General features: G+C 38.7%; 2 protein-coding genes across 3 annotated transcripts; both read left to right on the top strand.

The window, feature by feature from the left end:
* The first annotated feature begins 980 nt into the window (after positions 1–980).
* sla2a (Src like adaptor 2a) lies at positions 981–4,436 on the top strand. Its single transcript, XM_067504962.1, has 8 exons — positions 981–1,231; positions 1,736–1,849; positions 1,952–2,051; positions 2,143–2,229; positions 2,551–2,654; positions 2,934–3,086; positions 3,174–3,303; positions 3,832–4,436. Exons 2-8 carry the CDS (start codon positions 1,777–1,779, stop codon positions 3,953–3,955), a joined length of 771 nt encoding a protein of 256 aa, XP_067361063.1. The 5' UTR covers positions 981–1,231; positions 1,736–1,776; the 3' UTR covers positions 3,956–4,436.
* A 142-nt stretch (positions 4,437–4,578) lies between these two features.
* Positions 4,579–16,708, top strand: trpc4apa (transient receptor potential cation channel, subfamily C, member 4 associated protein a). Of its 2 annotated transcripts, none has more exons than XM_067504957.1 (18): positions 4,579–4,748; positions 6,616–6,744; positions 6,872–6,988; positions 7,141–7,198; positions 7,327–7,382; positions 7,582–7,710; positions 9,281–9,482; positions 9,993–10,147; positions 10,244–10,405; positions 10,511–10,642; positions 10,761–10,819; positions 10,901–11,086; positions 11,260–11,350; positions 11,490–11,630; positions 11,747–11,858; positions 12,228–12,340; positions 12,544–12,750; positions 13,992–16,708. In XM_067504957.1, the coding sequence occupies exons 1-18, from the start codon at positions 4,623–4,625 to the stop codon at positions 14,127–14,129; spliced, it is 2,313 nt and encodes a 770-aa protein (XP_067361058.1). In that variant the 5' UTR covers positions 4,579–4,622; the 3' UTR covers positions 14,130–16,708. The 2 variants fall into 2 exon arrangements, with proteins under 2 accessions (XP_067361058.1, XP_067361057.1); XM_067504956.1 differs by having other exon boundaries at positions 4,580–4,748; positions 9,993–10,178; positions 10,263–10,405.
* The last annotated feature ends 18 nt before the right edge of the window (positions 16,709–16,726 follow it).

Here is a 16,726-nt window from a genome sequence, read left to right as displayed (position 1 = left end):
TAAAAAAATTAACCATGAAAAACTGATAAATCTGATCTATAAATATCAGATATTTATATAAATATGTAATATTTATCACATTGAGAAAACCATTTGAGAAAGATATTCCACTGTGTTGTGGAATGATTGAATTCCTGATATAAAATGTACAGGCAAGTCTGGATGATTCAGCACAAATCTGATCTCTTCTGGTACAGCTGCTGTTAGATTTTCCATTCACAGCAAAGCTGTTTCTTTTTCTAGAAGAAATATGACGAACATCTTGTTAAAGATTTGTATTAGAGTAGCTATTAAACGTCTGTGTCTAGGTGTGGGTATGTCCAAGTCCAGCCTCTGTGAGCATGAACGGAGACTGAACCATCAAGTCAAATCAGCCATCCTAGCAAATAAATGGTTGATTAGTAATTTTCTTTTACACAATTTTACAGACCTACTTATGTGCACAAAAGGCTTTTTTGCAAGTCATATTGTACCATTACTGCCCAGAATAACCTCTTTGGGTCAGCAAGATGGATAAACTTGTGATTGCTGATAAATCAGAGCAGAGGTAGGCAGGTGAGCAACATAAATTTTAGCATTTTAACATAACTGAGAATAAGCGAATTTCAAAAATGAACTGGGCTAATGTTTGTCAATGTGTCAGTGTTTCCACTGACCAGAAATCATAATTCAACTCAAAAATCTAAAGGCAGATAAATGTAGTTTTGTCCAGTATAAGCCTATTTACACTGTCACTGTGGTTTTATGTCACTACTTTAACCCTCCATTTCCCACCGCAGAGATATGAAAGATATCTTCATGTATGTGTGTGAACTTGTTACGTTGACATACTTTATTCCGTAAACAAGTGATGCACAATAAGATCCACTTGAAAATAGCGTGCATCAGAGAGATAGAGAAATCTAGTCAGAGTCAGGATGTCAAGGTCTTGAGCGTCACAGGAAGCTGCAGCAGGGTAACATACATAAAGAGCATGCAGGAAGCCTCGTCTCTATAGTCAGCCCCCACTCTAAACAGCTGCAAAAACAGCAATCTTCATGAGAACTGAAAAAAGGAGGGGACACAGTCATTCTGATTGATCAGCGGGCCTGAGAAGCAGACAACCAATTCTTCTCAAGAACACTTGGAAAATACAAGTTGTTTTTAGAAAGATCTAGCTACTTTTGGATCTCACTACTTTTGGAGAATATAATTTTTGAAGAAGTTTTTGTTAATACCGATACTATAGGAGGTGAGTATCCTTTTGCACCGATGCTTTCTTTGAATATTTCGTTGAATATTTTTCTTCCTATTGAATGGTCTGACTATAACCCAATGAATAACAGCAAACTTACTGCCTGATCACTTGCAATATTTAAAATATCAACTATTTTCTCTTTGCAAAAAAATAAATAACAGTTTACAATGTGTTTTAGACAGTTTAAGATATTATAAAAAATTTTCTTGCATCATTGGGATAAAATCCTCTATTATTTTAATGCATGTCTCTAATATGAATTAGACTTTAATCCTCACAAACAGGTTGCATGGAAAAATAACACAGGATATCACTGTCTCTTGTTGTGGTTAAGCGCCTTCCTGTATCACACAGACATGGTTGCCTGGTTATAAAATACCATGCAGCTCCAGAGAGATGCCATAACATGAAAACTATGAGAATAATTTATGAATATGTTATTAAAAGGGCTTAAGAACACTTTTTAACTCAACTTTTTGCTCTGTCAATCTCTTTCAGCCACAGAACAATTTCAAATCAGCAATTAACCACCAAAGAAGATGGGCAACTGCCCCTTCAGATGCCAATCGAACCTGAACATCCTTGAAAATTCCTCTGAACCTGCATCACCATGTAGGTTCAATCCCCAAGACATTGTCACACACAATGAAATTAAGAAAAGTGTAACAAATCAAACCTGTGTTATTTTATTCATCGCCTTCTTTCTTTCTGCAGCCCCCCAAGAAAGCATAATTGTATCCCTCTACAACTACCCATCCTTTGGTCGCACAGAATTGAGAATGCGTATTGGGGAAAGACTTACCACCCTATCAGAGTATGTTATCAAGCTTATAATGTTTCACATTTAAGCTTGTTTTAATCTATACATATACAGTTAAGCACAAATGCTCTTTTCTTTTCAACAGCGATGGTGATTTCATGATGGTGAGATCCACAACCACAGGCCACGAGAGCTACATTCCAAGCACCTATACTGCAACGGTGACAAACAGGTACATTCTTGTCATGAGAAAACATGTTAAGATGTCTTTCTTAGAATTCTATGTGAGAGAAAGCGGAGGAGTGAAATAAAAGAGAGGGGAGTTCCCTCCTAGGTGGGAGGGGTCTCTGTGTAGGTGTACTTTTCCTCAGTGAAGACAGTTTGGAACAAGACGTCAAACTCTGCCTCCTGTAGTTTCAATCCTCCTCCAGCGGGGAATGTATTCTGATAATGTTCCAGTAGAGTTTCATAAGCTAAAAATGAGAACAAAATAAATGTTTTTGTCTGTTCTATTGTCCCACCAGTCTAAATGTCTCCTGTGCACTCTCTTCAGGTGGCTGTTCACAGGAATCAGCAGGTACAAAGCAGTTGAGCTGCTGATGCAACCTAATAACCAGACTGGAGCATTTCTGATCCGAGAGTCAGAGACAAACAGAGGTTAGAGGGTTATTTTTTGTTTCATTGTTGTTTCTTAAAAATGAATAAATAAAATAAACTTAGCCTAAAACATAATGTCAGGATGGTGTTAGTGGAGCAACATAATGTTTATTGTTTCTAAAAGAATGCTCTATCAATTATTGGAGTGGGTTAATTTGGCTTTACTTAGCTGGAATTATGATTTAAACATAATAACGTACAGGGCTACATGACATTCAAGTGTTAGTACCTAAGAGCTGTAGTTTCACTGCTGTGTCTCTGTGCTGTTTCTACCTTTAGATTGTTATTCCCTTTCTGTCCTGAAGAGAACCAATGCCTCCTACATGGACTCTGTGAAGCACTACCGCATCACCCTCCTCCAAAATGGCTGGGTCTACATATCTCCAGGACTCACCTTCCCCTCCTTGCATCACCTGGTGGATCACTATTCAGGTTAGTACTGAGGATGTAACCCTGTTTTCTCACCTAAGTTCACCAAACTCTGAATTAGCAATATTATAATGTCTCTTCTTTTTGCAGAGCGTGTAGATGGACTGACCTGTCGGCTGACAGTGCCTTGCTTCATCCACGGTTTGGACAATGCTAGTGAGGCCAGGCCTACACCCACAGCAATCAGGAGGCCTACCGTCAACTGGAAGGATATCAGCAGGTGTGGCAGACTTCTTCTCGATTTGTTTCTACTGACGACTGCCACAAGATGTCGCTAGCATTTGGCCTAGAGTGGTGCATGAGCCATTAGTGGTGTTCTGGTTAAAGATAACACAATCAATCCTAAGTTAGGCTGGAGCCCATCATTTACTCAGTGACACAGTGTCGGAAAGATGTTGTTTCAACTATAGAATAATTGTCAATCAGTGTAGAGTAAACTGAGTGAGGAGAGTGTGTACACAGTGCCGACAGAATATAATGTGGTCGCACTGGGCGCCTGTCAGTTAATGTGTAACTGTGTGAGTGTAGGACTGGATGTTCTTGGAAATGAGCACTACTGTTCATCCATTAGAAATAAAGGTTGAAACATGGCGCCTAAAAAGAGTTTATAATTATTTAATACAGTGGAACTCCCATCCATGTTTGTACACCAGTAAGAACACCCATGCAAACATGCAATGTTGCACTTTAAATAAAAAAAAAACAATACTGTGATCATTTTCCTAAAATCCTTTTCTGTCTCCTCCAGGTCAATGATTTTCAGGAAGAAAAGAACTGAGTCAGACAACTCTCTGGTGAGCGAGGGGCTGAGAGAAGCCATCAGCTCCTACCTCCAAATGACAGAGGGCAGTGATCACAGCTGGGACACTTGAAGAGAGTCAGAGGATGAGCTGGAAAGAATAAAGTCAAACTAATAGAGAGAAGTCGATCACTGTCCTACCTCATCTGCAGTTTGGGCGAGCCGCTTGAAGTGGTCACGTGCATGAACAAATGTAGTCTTTGAACAACCTCAGTGTGACTAGGAGGGCTGAGACACTACAATGCATGGAGTTGTGACATACTATATATCAACTAGATGCTGTTTTTTTGTTGTTGTTGTTTTGTAACAGGAAGCACACAGTAGATCTGTGAGTCATTGAGCCATTTGTGCTCATGTTTTCAAAAATTGAATGTATCTCTTAATTTATAAATGAACTTGAACGCGATATATTTGAATGTAATATATATACACATTATTGTAATGTGATTTTTATGATGTTTATGTTGAGTGCACAAAGACAATAAAGTGTGTTAACTATGTGATAAATGAGCAACACATAAGTGACACCTAACCACATTAACACAGCGGAGTGTGGCCTTTATTTCGTGGTATAATCATATATGTCATCGTGATTAACAATAATGTCAAACGTCCAGGTGATTGGAGCCGCTTAATTGTTGCAGGCTGTGCTTCTCTGCCGGTAGATGCCGCTTACCTTCAGTAACTCATCTAAGCCCTTCACTTCCTGCCTGAGCACTTCAATTCAGGAAGAACAAATAATGGCGACGCTTCTGGGGTCCGAGTCCCCTTGTACTGGAGGAAAACGAAGAAATTGCAACAGCAATTTTGTCACAAAGTTAACCGCCAGTAAAATTACTGGCCATGGTTTCAGTCGAGGCACACAGGTAAGAGAGACGACGTATGTTTCGGTATGAAAGACAGCCGAAACTTGGTCGCCCGAGACCAGGGACTCGCGCTTGGAATTCAGCCTGAACGTGAAGACGTTGTCCTGGAGACTTGACTGGAGATGTTACGTTGCAGCCCTTTACATCTAGCTACGGCATTACAGAGTGTTTGTCAAAGCGCATATGTTAATCGTTGGCGATGTTGACTTCTGGATAATGTGGTTTACTTGCCTTATAAGCTAAATCACACCAGCGCAACAAAAAGGGAATGAAACAAGCTCCGCTTCAAGTGGGTCTTTTGTTGTTAGCTCCACGTTAGCTTAGCATAACGATCCAGGTTAACTACGATATAAAATGACTCTTACTAGGCGTTCAGTTGAATACTAATGTTCCTGTTTTACGTGCGTCTTACTAAAGAGCCTGTATTTCTACACTGCAAGCGCCTAAGTCACACATTAAACTAACTTTAATGTTAGCTATTTGATAACATCAGCTAGCTGGCTAAGCCAGCTGAACAGCTAAAGGGATTACGTAACGACACACTAACCACAATAACTATCGTTCCCATAAATGGATACGCCACAACAGCTGTTTGAACAAGTTAACGTTGGCAACATTTAGATGGCAGTTATAACATCGGAGAGCATTTGTTTGTTTTTAGTTCTTGTTGTTCACGTTAGCTTTGGATTTTGTAGAGTGTTTAGGCTCATTGACGTTGCATTATCCCAGACACATAGCCACCCTGTTTCTGCTTCACTTTCTTCTCTGGACACTCACTTTAAACATCTGAGGCATTTAATCAAGTGCCTTTTTATATATATATTTATCTTCATTCTTTGCTGGCATGTAAACAGTAATTTAAGTCAGTTTTGCTTATTGGTGAAACCTTGCAGCTCAAAATAATGAAATGGGTTACTTCATCTCCTACTTGAATCTGCTTGCTTTGAGAGGAAATACTAATACATTATTTTAGCTAATATAAAGTAGATCAATACTTACACGACTGTAATTACTGTAAACCATAGGGACAGTTTTTCGTGCTTACAGATCTATGGCGGTTGTTAGTGTTCTCTTTTTCAAAATTAAAGTAATTACAGATTAATTTGTCAGTTGGTTTTGGGGTGAACCACTTCTGATGCAGAACCTGTTGTGGAATCTACAAAGATCATAAAGTATTTGAATGAAAATAGCCAATGTTTGTCGTCTTCAGTGAGTTTTAGTCCAACTGGTTTTCACAGCTTAAAGCTAGTACATTTTATTTTGGTTATTGCTAAATGGCAAGAGAAGAATTAGGATGGTTATATTAATCATTGATCTAGAAGAAATTACATAGCCCACAATTTGCAAAATAATCCACCTTGCTGAATGATAAAGCGTATTTGTTTTAGGTGAGAATGCAGATTGTATCTCCTACTGCTGAGAGCCACTTAGTCATGTTGCGGTCACAGCCCTTTATTTTTAGAAACAGAAAATATTAGCACATTAACTGTAAAATTATTAGAAATAAATGAAAAATGTTATCCTGTGATCGTTCTAAAAAGCTCAATTCAGAATATCCTGCGATATTCAATTGAAATTCGGTGGGGGCAGGCACACATCTTAGCTTACCTTGATTAGATGACTCTAAGGGTCAACTTTCAAATTCTCCAGAACCTAGCGTGCTCCGTCATACATTTTTGACTTTTTTGATTATAAACCAGGTCAGGATCTTTTTTGTCCTGTGGTTTTTGTTATGATAAAATAAAAACTATAATGAATCTGCTAGTGTTGCTTTTAGTTTCTGTTCTTTGTTTTGGAATCTGACAGTATACTTTTTTTTTTCTCATATTTTGCACTGTTTAAGTTTGCCTCTGTTTGTGCGTCATAGCTCCCAAGAGGCCTGCTCCAGGAAAAAGACAAACAGGCCAAGTGGCAAGGCATCCCTACTCTGCTGCAGAAGCTCTATGAGAGCAGCCATCCCAACAGTGATCTCTCTAATGCCCACAGCTTTCTAAAGGTAGTCAGATAGCACTAGTCCATCAAACAGTGAGGTTGTGAATTACAGCTTTTAGCCACTTGTTGTAGAATGCTTTATTTTGGAGACTTGGTGACGTACATTACATCTGAACAATGGTTTTTGTCAGGTATTATCATCACAGCTCTCCATGGAGGCAATGTCTTTTGTCACTGAGGACAGGAAGACTGTTCAGGAATCCAACTTTCCCAACACGTGTAACTTTGATCTTTTTGGTGGAGTCAACGTAAGTTTGAAATTGCTGTTGCTTGATGCTCTCATTGAATAAGAGAACTGAATCTTTTCACCTCTAGATAATCAGTTGGTCTGTGTGTACAAATATTTGCAATGAGACACTGCTGAATAAAAATTTAATCCCCATTTTCCTGTTACTTTAAGCTGCTTGTGGAGATCCTGATGATGCCCACATTAACTATGCAGAAGAAAAAACCTAAATGTAAGTAGGGCTAATATTACATCTGTACATATGTGCTTTTATTAAGATGTTTGTGTATTTACATAAATATGTTTTACCTACATTTCATGACATGCTGTGATAATCAGACTCTGTATCTGTCACAACAGTGAATGATGACTTGGTCAAGGACTGCCTTAGTGTGCTCTACAACTGTTGTATATGTGTAAGTGTTTTTTTTACATTTTGTGTTTATCAGAAAGGTCAGAGAAGCATCATATCTTGCTTCATTTCAGCACATTACTATAACTAGATCTGGTTTCCCTGCATTTGGTTCTAACCGGTTTATTGTCTCCAAAAAGGAACATTTCTACAGACAGGAATGGGCATGATTTGAATTTTCTTATTTTGTTTTTAATTCACAGACTGAGAGGGTCACAAAAAGTCTGGCAGCAAGAGATGATTTTGTTTTGTTTCTCTTTACCCTGATGACCAACAAAAAGACCTTCCTACAGACTGCTACCCTAATTGAAGATATTCTTGGAGTCAAAAAGGTAAATGTTATACTTCGATTTAATATCTAAGCATGACTATTAAACTTTGCTTTGGCCCTGTTGGTTCAAGAGTTGAAATGGCTATAAATCCACTTTAAGTAATGGCATTTGGGAGGCCAGCGATCTATAAACTGCTACAGTTTGTTTTAAATCTCTCAAATGAATTAATCTTAATTTGTTTAAATAATAACTTATCTTTACTCTGCAGAGAAATATATTGCATTTTCTGTTGTTCGTGTAATGACTCACCTAATTTTAGCTTCTAAATTTGTCTCATCCTTGTTATGCTCTGCTTGAATCTCTGATATTAAGTTACAATTTAAAACATGTTTTTGTCTTTGATTTGTTCTTTATTATGACTTTTTTTACATGATTGTAAAACTAGACTAAATATTTGTGATTTTTGGTTATTGCTAAATATTTTAAGTCAGACTGTTCCACCCTGTGTTTTTGATGCCTTGATGCTTTGAGACGTAATTGTAGCTTATTCTTTACCTCAACAACCATGTCTTTCAATAGCAATTGTACCTTGCAAAACCATTATTTAGCATAATTTTGCTTTAAAGTAAATTACATTTGTTGTAAGGAATTCAGTACCAGAAATGGGAGAACAAGAGGTGGCCCCAAAAATCTTGCATAAAAACTTTGCACACTTGGATTGGAGAAATTTAAGCGATTCTTCTTTGCAAATCCTCACGCTCTGTCAGGTTGGATGGGAACTGTTAGTGGACGGCCGTTTTCAGGTCTCTTGAGATGTTCAAAAGGGTTTAAATCAGGGCTTTGGCCGGGACGTTCTAGGACATTGACAAAGTTGTCCCTAAGCCACTTCTGTGTCATCTTGGCTTTATGCTTAGGATTGTTGTTGGAAGGTGAACCTTCGGACCAGTCTGACGTCCTGATCGCTGTTCAACAGATTTTCCTTGAGGACATCTGTGCTTTATTCCATTCAGCTTTCCCTCCACCCTGACCAGTTTTCCGGTCTCTGGTGCTAAAAAACCCCTACAGCATGATGCTTCCACCACCACGTTTCACTTTAGGGATGTTTTTGGGCAGGTGAAGAGCGTTGCCTTTTCTCCAACAGACATAATGATTAAAATTGAGGCCAAAAGGTTTGATCTTGGTTTCATGGGCAGAGTGACCATTGGGTTCTTGGTCACCTCTGTTACTAAGGCCTTTCTCCCCCAATATCTCTGTTTGGCTGGGGGACCAGTTTTTGGAACGGTCACGGTTGTGCCAAACCTTTTTCTATTTCAGAATTATTAAGGCTACTGTGTTCTTGGAAATCTTTTGGAGTGTGTGTACTCTGACTACTCTAGTATTAGGCTTCAACATGGCAAAAGTGAAAGGATCTGAAAAGTCATATGGTCGAAAAGTATATGGTCGTGTTGTGAACTGAAAAAAACATGTACTGGTAACATTATATACTCTTTAGGTTATTTCCAACTTAAAATTTGTTCAGGGAGCTGTCAATCTAGTTAAATTCGTCAGGGTTAATTTTGAAGTTAGTAAATGTTGCATGTCTGCATTCTGTTTTTAGTTTGGTAAGTGGTTCTGTGTTTGCTTTTTTCAGGAGATGATCCAGTTAGATGGCATCCCCAACCTATCAAGTCTGGTACAGAGCTTTGACCAGCAACAACTGGCCAACTTTTGCCGCATCTTGTCTGTCACCATCTCAGAACCTGATGTTGGAAATGATGACAAGCACACCTTGCTAGCCAAAAATGCCCAGCAGAAACGCAATGCTAGCCCTTCACGGGCTGAAGTTAATCAGGGTACGTTATCGTCAGAGGTCAAACAGAGTATAGAAAATGTGAAGTTGACATCATGCTGTAATTACTGTTGGGCAGACCCAGGTGCCATCTTGTGAGATTTCCTCTGCCTTTCTGTGGGTGAGTTGGAAGTTTTTTCTGTGATGAGTCTCAAAAAAGTCACCATGGTAACCCAATACTTTTGCCATACTGAGTCAGGAGGGGAGTGCTGCCTTACAACTGTACTTGAAGTAGCAGATATTGCTCAGACCCACTGTAAAACTGATGGCAGGGTTCTCTTTTCCTCATGTCTTGCTTTATTCATTAAATTTAAACAGTTTTAAACAACTGTTACCTATTCTGAGCACGGTAGGACACAGGACAGCACATGACTAGACAGATCGCAAAATGGCAACTACATACCCAACAGTTAACACAGTATAACGTAACTTTACATTCTTCATTGTATGTAACTAATATGAATTTCAAAATCTTTCTTCCCTTTTTTTTTTTTTTTTTCTTTTTCTTCAAAAGTAACCCTGCTGAACATCCCTGGCTTCATTGAGCGACTGTGTAAACTGGCCACTAGAAAGGTGTCTGAGGCCACAGGAGCTAACTTCTTGCAAGAGCTGGAGGATTGGTACACGTGGTTAGACAATGCCCTAGTGCTGGATGCTCTCATGCAAATGGCAAGTGAGGAAGCTGAACAAAGCAGTACAGGTGAGATGAGGTGTGTTCTGCTAGTTCCTGACCATTTTAACTCCTGTGAACTTTGATTCAAATAGACATTTTCCCAACCTTCAGAGTCATCAGATGAGAGTTCCCTGGCCAACAGTCCTTTAAGACATCGCCTGCCCCAGTCCATGAAGATGGTTCATGAGATCATGTATAAAGTGGAAGTGCTCTATGTGCTGTGTGTCCTTCTTATGGGTCGACAGAGGAACCAGGTACTTAACACCACTCTTCACAGTTGACGATTTAAGCTGGACCATTTTCTCTAAGCAGAGTCAACTTTTGTCTGACACTGACCATTGTATTCTGTTTCTGAACAGGTCCACAAGATGCTGGCTGAGTTTCGTCTTATCCCGGGGCTCAATAACCTATTTGACAAGCTAATCTGGAGGAAATACACTGCTTCAAATCATGTTGTGCATGGCCAGAATGAGAACTGCGACTGCAGTCCAGTATGAACCTTTAACATAGCACTATATTTTTAAACGGTCTCTGGGTTATGAAAGTTTCATTTTAATTTTTTTATTACCTTTAGTACAACTAATAAAAGTCTTTATTTTCATCATGCAGGAAATTTCCTTTAAAATCCAGTTCTTACGGCTACTCCAGAGTTTCAGTGATCATCATGAGTAAGTGATGCTTAATTATCTTGGATGTTGGGTCTTACTTTTAAACCATATTAGTTTTTACATCACAGTGCCAATTTTCAGGAACAAGTACCTACTGCTGAATAGCCAGGAACTGAATGAACTCAGTGCCATATCCATGAAGGCTAACATCCCTGAAGTGGAAGCTCTGGTCAACACAGACAGAAGTCTAGTGTGTGATGGGAAAAAGGGTCTACTCACACGCCTCCTAACTGTCATGAAGAGGGAGCCTCCAGACTCGTCCTTCAGGTCAGCATCCTGTAGGCCTAAATCTCAGGATAGAGGAGATACAAATGTCGATACTTTAAATATCAGTCAAATATCACTAAAAGCACTACACTATTTTAAAAAACATTTCTTAAGATTGGTCTCTTTAGCTCTGCTTCTTCTATATTTTCTATAATTTTCACTTGTGTATTTAGGTTCTGGCAGGCAAGGGCAGTAGAAAGTTTTCTTAGAGGAGCCACCTCCTATGCAGACCAAATGTTCCTCCTTAAAAGGGGACTACTAGAGGTAAAACTCACTGAAACACTGATTGTTTTTTGTTTCACAAAAATGTCAAAAGTCTGCATTGCACATATCTCTTTTGATTGTGAGTTCTTTTTAAACGAGTGGACCCTCACAGTCTTCTTCCATCCATATGTTCTGGCAGCACATCCTTTTCTGCATCATAGATAGTGGCTGTACATCAAGAGATGTCCTACAGAGCTACTTTGATTTGCTGGGAGAGCTCATGAAGTTCAATATTGATGCCTTCAAAAGATTCAACAAATATGTCAACACTCCAGAGAAGGTATAATTGTACATGCTGTAAAAAAGGTATTCGTTATTTGTTATTGTGAAAGGTTTGCCTTGCACAATAACAATTTGTGCCTTTATAGTACACTTTTCTTTTTTTCTCTTCTGTAGTTTCAGACATTTTTGACACAGATCAACAGTTCCCTGGTGGATTCTAACATGCTGGTGCGCTGCATCGTCCTTTCGTTGGACCGCTTTGAAAGCCAGACTGAAGATGTCAAAGGTAAACCGAAAAGGGAGATTTACACACCTAGCTTGATGTCTTGCACTTGCCTTCATTAATGCTTACATTTAGATGTTGTACTTACACATTTTTGCCACGTTTGCTGCTTTTGACGAAATATAATTTCTTGGGATTTGTGTTAGGGATAAAATTTAACAATTGGGCATCTGAAACTGACTGAAATATATTGGCTAACCATATCACATTTGACAGGCTGTGACCATAATAATATTCATAAATCTTAATCAGTTTCTGTAACAGAGTTTAGTTTTCTAATTGTTTTCCATTCAACAGTTTAAATGTCCACACAAATTCTTGTTCCTTCTGTGTTTTTTATTTTTTATTTATTTTTTTTTTCTCTTCTTCTAGTGGTAGAGGTACTTTCTGAGTGCTGCCTTCTGTCCTACATGGCTAGAGTTGAGAACAGGCTGTCCTTCCTTTTCCGATTGATCAACATCATCAACGTACAGACTCTCACACAGGTCTTGTTTTGTTTCATTTTGTTACATTTTCAGAGAAACTGCCTTAAATGAACGAATCCCTGGTTCATCAAACCAGTTTAAGCCAATTAGACTTGATTAAACTTTAATGTTAGTCTCTGGTGTAAAAAGTATCACTTAAATCTTTCTTTAGTTCCTTTTGTTTTCTTTCTTTTCGAAACCAAGCCCTCCTGTTATCCTTGCAGGAGAATGTAAGCTGTTTAAACACCAGTCTGGTCATTTTGATGCTCTCAAGAAGAAAGGCTAAACTGCCCTTCTACCTCAACGCCCTGCGGGAGAAGGAGTATGCCGAAAAATACCCTGGCTGTTTGCTCAACAACTTCCACAACCTGCTGCGCTTCTGGCAGCGCCACTACCTCAACAAAGACAAAGATAGTACCTGTCTGGAAAATGTGAGTAACTTGCAGTATTTCCTGCTTACAGACAAAACATTTTAAAGTTTAAAGGAGCCACATAGTGAAAGCAAAATTTGAGCATCTCTTCTGTTTCTGCTGTTGATGTCCAGTGGTTTTACTTCTGGCAGGGATAGGGAAATCACGTTTTTACTTGATGGGGAAAAGAAAAATTAGGATTTTAAAGTTTGTTATGATATAGGTGCTACATCAGTGTGCTGTGTGTGGGTGCATGTGACGGGGCCTGGAACACAAACATGTACAAATGCAATATTGGTTAAAAAAAAAAAAAACTTTAAAAACGGCTCTGTTCAGTATAGATATTGGAAAGGTAATAAGCTGTTGTACACCCTCTTCCTTTGCAGGAAGTCTCTAAATAATCCAGAAAAGTCACCTATAATGTGTAGTCAACTAATATTTCTATGCAGAGTACTGTGTGTGCAAGTAGCTGGAAAAAGAAAACCGGTTTGCTAAATCCAGTGTTAACTGCTAGTACCAAACCTCAAACATAGCCAGGGGCCAGCTGGTGGCCATAATGATGCATTTATTAGCTATTGAACAAAAGATTCAGACACAGTTCTGTAAGAAAAACATTCTGCCCACTCCTGGTTTCTTTTTCTGTGGATCTCTTGCTAAACTTGGAGCTCATTCAAACCCAATGTAACGTAAGACAAAGGCAACCTGAGCAATGGATATTATAAGTTTAAAAAAAAAGCTGTATTTATAAAGAGCAAATTTTGGGACCCGTTAGGCCTGTAGGGTAAAAAAAAGTATCTACCCCCTCAGTATATCTGAAAGAAAAAATGGTCTTACTGAAATGCATGTGGTTCAAAGTTAGAAAGCTGTTTACAACTTGTTTTTACTTTTTCCACTGCCCCTAAATGGCTAAATATTTGCTGCTGCTTGATGAACAATATTTCATACTTCAAGTTTTCAGATCCCTTTCACATGTTCCCATTTGTTATGTTGCCGCCTGTTACTTTCCTCACTACTCTACATTCAGTACCCCTTAATGACTACATGAGAACAGAATTTTAGACACCATCATTTTGCTTTGTTCTCATTTATTTTCTATATTTTTGTGAAAGGGGAATGAGGTAGTTTGATTTAGTGGCCATGCAGGAATAAAGCTCAGCTACATTTTCCCATTACTGGTCCTGTACACTAAAGCTAACTTGGATAAGAAGGAATCAACTAAAGTAGTTTTATTGCTCTAATTCCTCTCTGGTTTCCATCCTCAGAGTTCCTGTATCCCATTTAGCTATTGGAAGGAGACAGTGTCAGTACTTCTGGGCTTAGACAGGACTTCTCTTTGTGCCATAGCAAGCTACATTGATGAACCCTTCATGGATCTGGACAGAGATCTACTGGAAGACTGACATCCAGCATAATTTCTCTGTGTTCAGGGGTGGGACAGGAAAAAGGGTCACAGAGAGCATGGACACCTAGTGACCCAGCTGGTGATGACTCAACTGAGCTGAGCTGTCCAGGTTTCCATGGCCCTGTCCTGGATGTAAAGACTCACCTGGTTGCTCTCTGTACCTTTTGCAAGGCGGCAGTCATCGTAGATGTGGGGGGACGTAAGGCTGTGTCCCCAGTTATTCCTCTTCTTCAAAGGAAGCCTCTATGCCCACCCCAGATGGCAAACATCAAAAAGCAGACCGTTAAGGGACCTTGTAATAAGACGCCTGCATTGGTTGTTTGCTTTAGAAGAAATTTAAATAGAGCCTTTTATATGATGTAACAGAATTCTATGAAAAATGCGTATGATTCAACAAATTAAGTTAGACAAAAAGATACTTTCACGTGGACTTGGTTTGGAAAACGCTACAGTTTACACTTAAACCCAGATTTGCGGGCCAGCGGTAAGTCGGGGGGTTGCTAGGAGTCAATGATGGTGTCTAGCTCTCTGTCTACCTACACAATGACTCCATGCCACTCCAGTGCCTGACCTGTGTGGGGAAACGGGATAGTGATATCAAAAGTTGCGCAGAGGTTTTCTCAAAGAAAACGTTTCGTTTATGCTGTCTGTAGGTCTGATTCATGGTGGCTATTGTTTGTTGGTGCTCTCTGACTCGTTTGGCACATCTAGGTAGCTTGAGGGCCGACAGACATGTTTCATAAATCACACAGGGTTCCTCTCACCTAAAACTATCCACTTAATTGTGGCTTCAGAAGCTTCACCCAGGGACTTGGTCTCTCTTGCAGGTTATTTTTGCTGATTTACTTTTGTCCTGTTAAAAACAATGGCTTTTAGCTTTGGATAAACTGTAGAATAAAACATTGCACAGATAACATTGTTTTTATTGTTATATTTTAACACATTTGTTGCTTTAAAAAATTTTTCCTTTTGTAACAATTTGTAACCATGTTGTGAGAGATGTTTTGGGAAGAGAATAAACTATGCAGGTGCTAGTGTTAAAATACTTCTTTCATTGTTCCCCATCACAGTTTGTTTTGTGACAATTGGCATTTCAGAGTCTACCGCTCTCTCTGGTATTTCTCAAGATGTGACTACAAGCCAAAATATGACAATCTTTTATTTAATGGCTCTTTTTGCATGGCACCTGTTGATTTTTAGATTGAGGACAAGCTGCAAACTGATATTGCCTGGATGTCCAGATCCACTGTGGTGATGTGGATGAAAAAGATGCATTTATGAGCAGATATTTGAAGTCTCAAAAAGGCACAACATGAATACAAAGGAATGAGCTACCTCATATTTTATCCTAACACCCTAAACCACTTCTACTGGCAAGTGTACAGATGTACTCCCAGCATGTCATGAGTCATAATACATGTTCATGTGAATGTATAAGGGCATTTTTGCAGTTGGCCCCTGATCCTATGAGTTACTAATGCTGTGCCACCTTGGTATGCAAACACGTCTTTTACACTATTGAAGCCTTTTATTTGCTTAATAGCCAATTAGCCAGAAATGAAATGTATTCTTGTGTTCTAGCTTTCACTCAGCATGTCTTAAATCTCTTGATGGGTGTGCACATACTATGAATTTGTTCATCTTTTGTGCTCTGCAGTGAATTTATTGCAAGTACACTTTATAAGTGCTTCTCTTACGAATACTCAAGTTTTTTTGTGCTGGACACCAGAAATAATGGTTCTTTAACATTCACACAGTACTTTGCAGCAGTTATCGATTCTTACTACGGATTGTGCAATATTGATCTGAATTCCTCTTATTACTCCAGTCAACCACCATGGGTGTCAGTTAGACTATTGCTGTCAAAACTTGGATTTTTGTCAGCGTCTTTTCAGAGCAACTATGTAAACAATCCCCTAAAATCTTTATTATTAACATTTCTAAAAGTTATCCTTTTGTAGGATGCACAAGAGAATCTGGTCAACAGTTATGCTGTGTGTGATGTGATGTTCCTTGTGGGATTTATATTCATTAGTTTACATAGGAAATGGTGAGATGTCCTTTCGGCCAAGAACATGCTGCAATGTGTTTACCACATTATGGGGGGGGGGCTTATTTACTGTAGTTTTGTGTAATGTTTGGCATGATGAGGATGATATTAGACAATTCACACTGCATTCTAAACTCAAACAATACTGTACGGTGCTTTTGTTAATCAATTATGATTGTATTTTAACTCATCAGGATCATGTGAATCTATGGGAACTTTGTTCAAAAGGATGACCACTAAGTGACTGTGGGTACAATGTCTAAATAGTTAATTCAACATTTGTGTTGGCATTGAAAAAATATAATCTCTCAAGATTGTTAGAAATCCATCTCTGTACATTTCAGTTTTAAACTTTGTTACCCAGTTTGACCCTCTAACACGAATATGATGTTTCAGTTTTAAATTCTACAATAAGCACGTCTGTAGCCAACTTTCACTCATGTTCCTCTAATGCTGGTATTAAACTCCTTTTTCCTTATTTAACAACTGTTTGTCAAATTAGTAATATAATAAATTCTTTAGCTCATCTTTGTTGCACTTCTCTT

Source organism: Channa argus, chromosome 5 (assembly GCF_033026475.1).
Source record: "Channa argus isolate prfri chromosome 5, Channa argus male v1.0, whole genome shotgun sequence".
NCBI lineage: Eukaryota > Metazoa > Chordata > Actinopteri > Anabantiformes > Channidae > Channa > Channa argus.
Note: the sequence above shows the minus strand (reverse complement) of the source record. Positions and strands in the feature narration are given on the sequence as shown.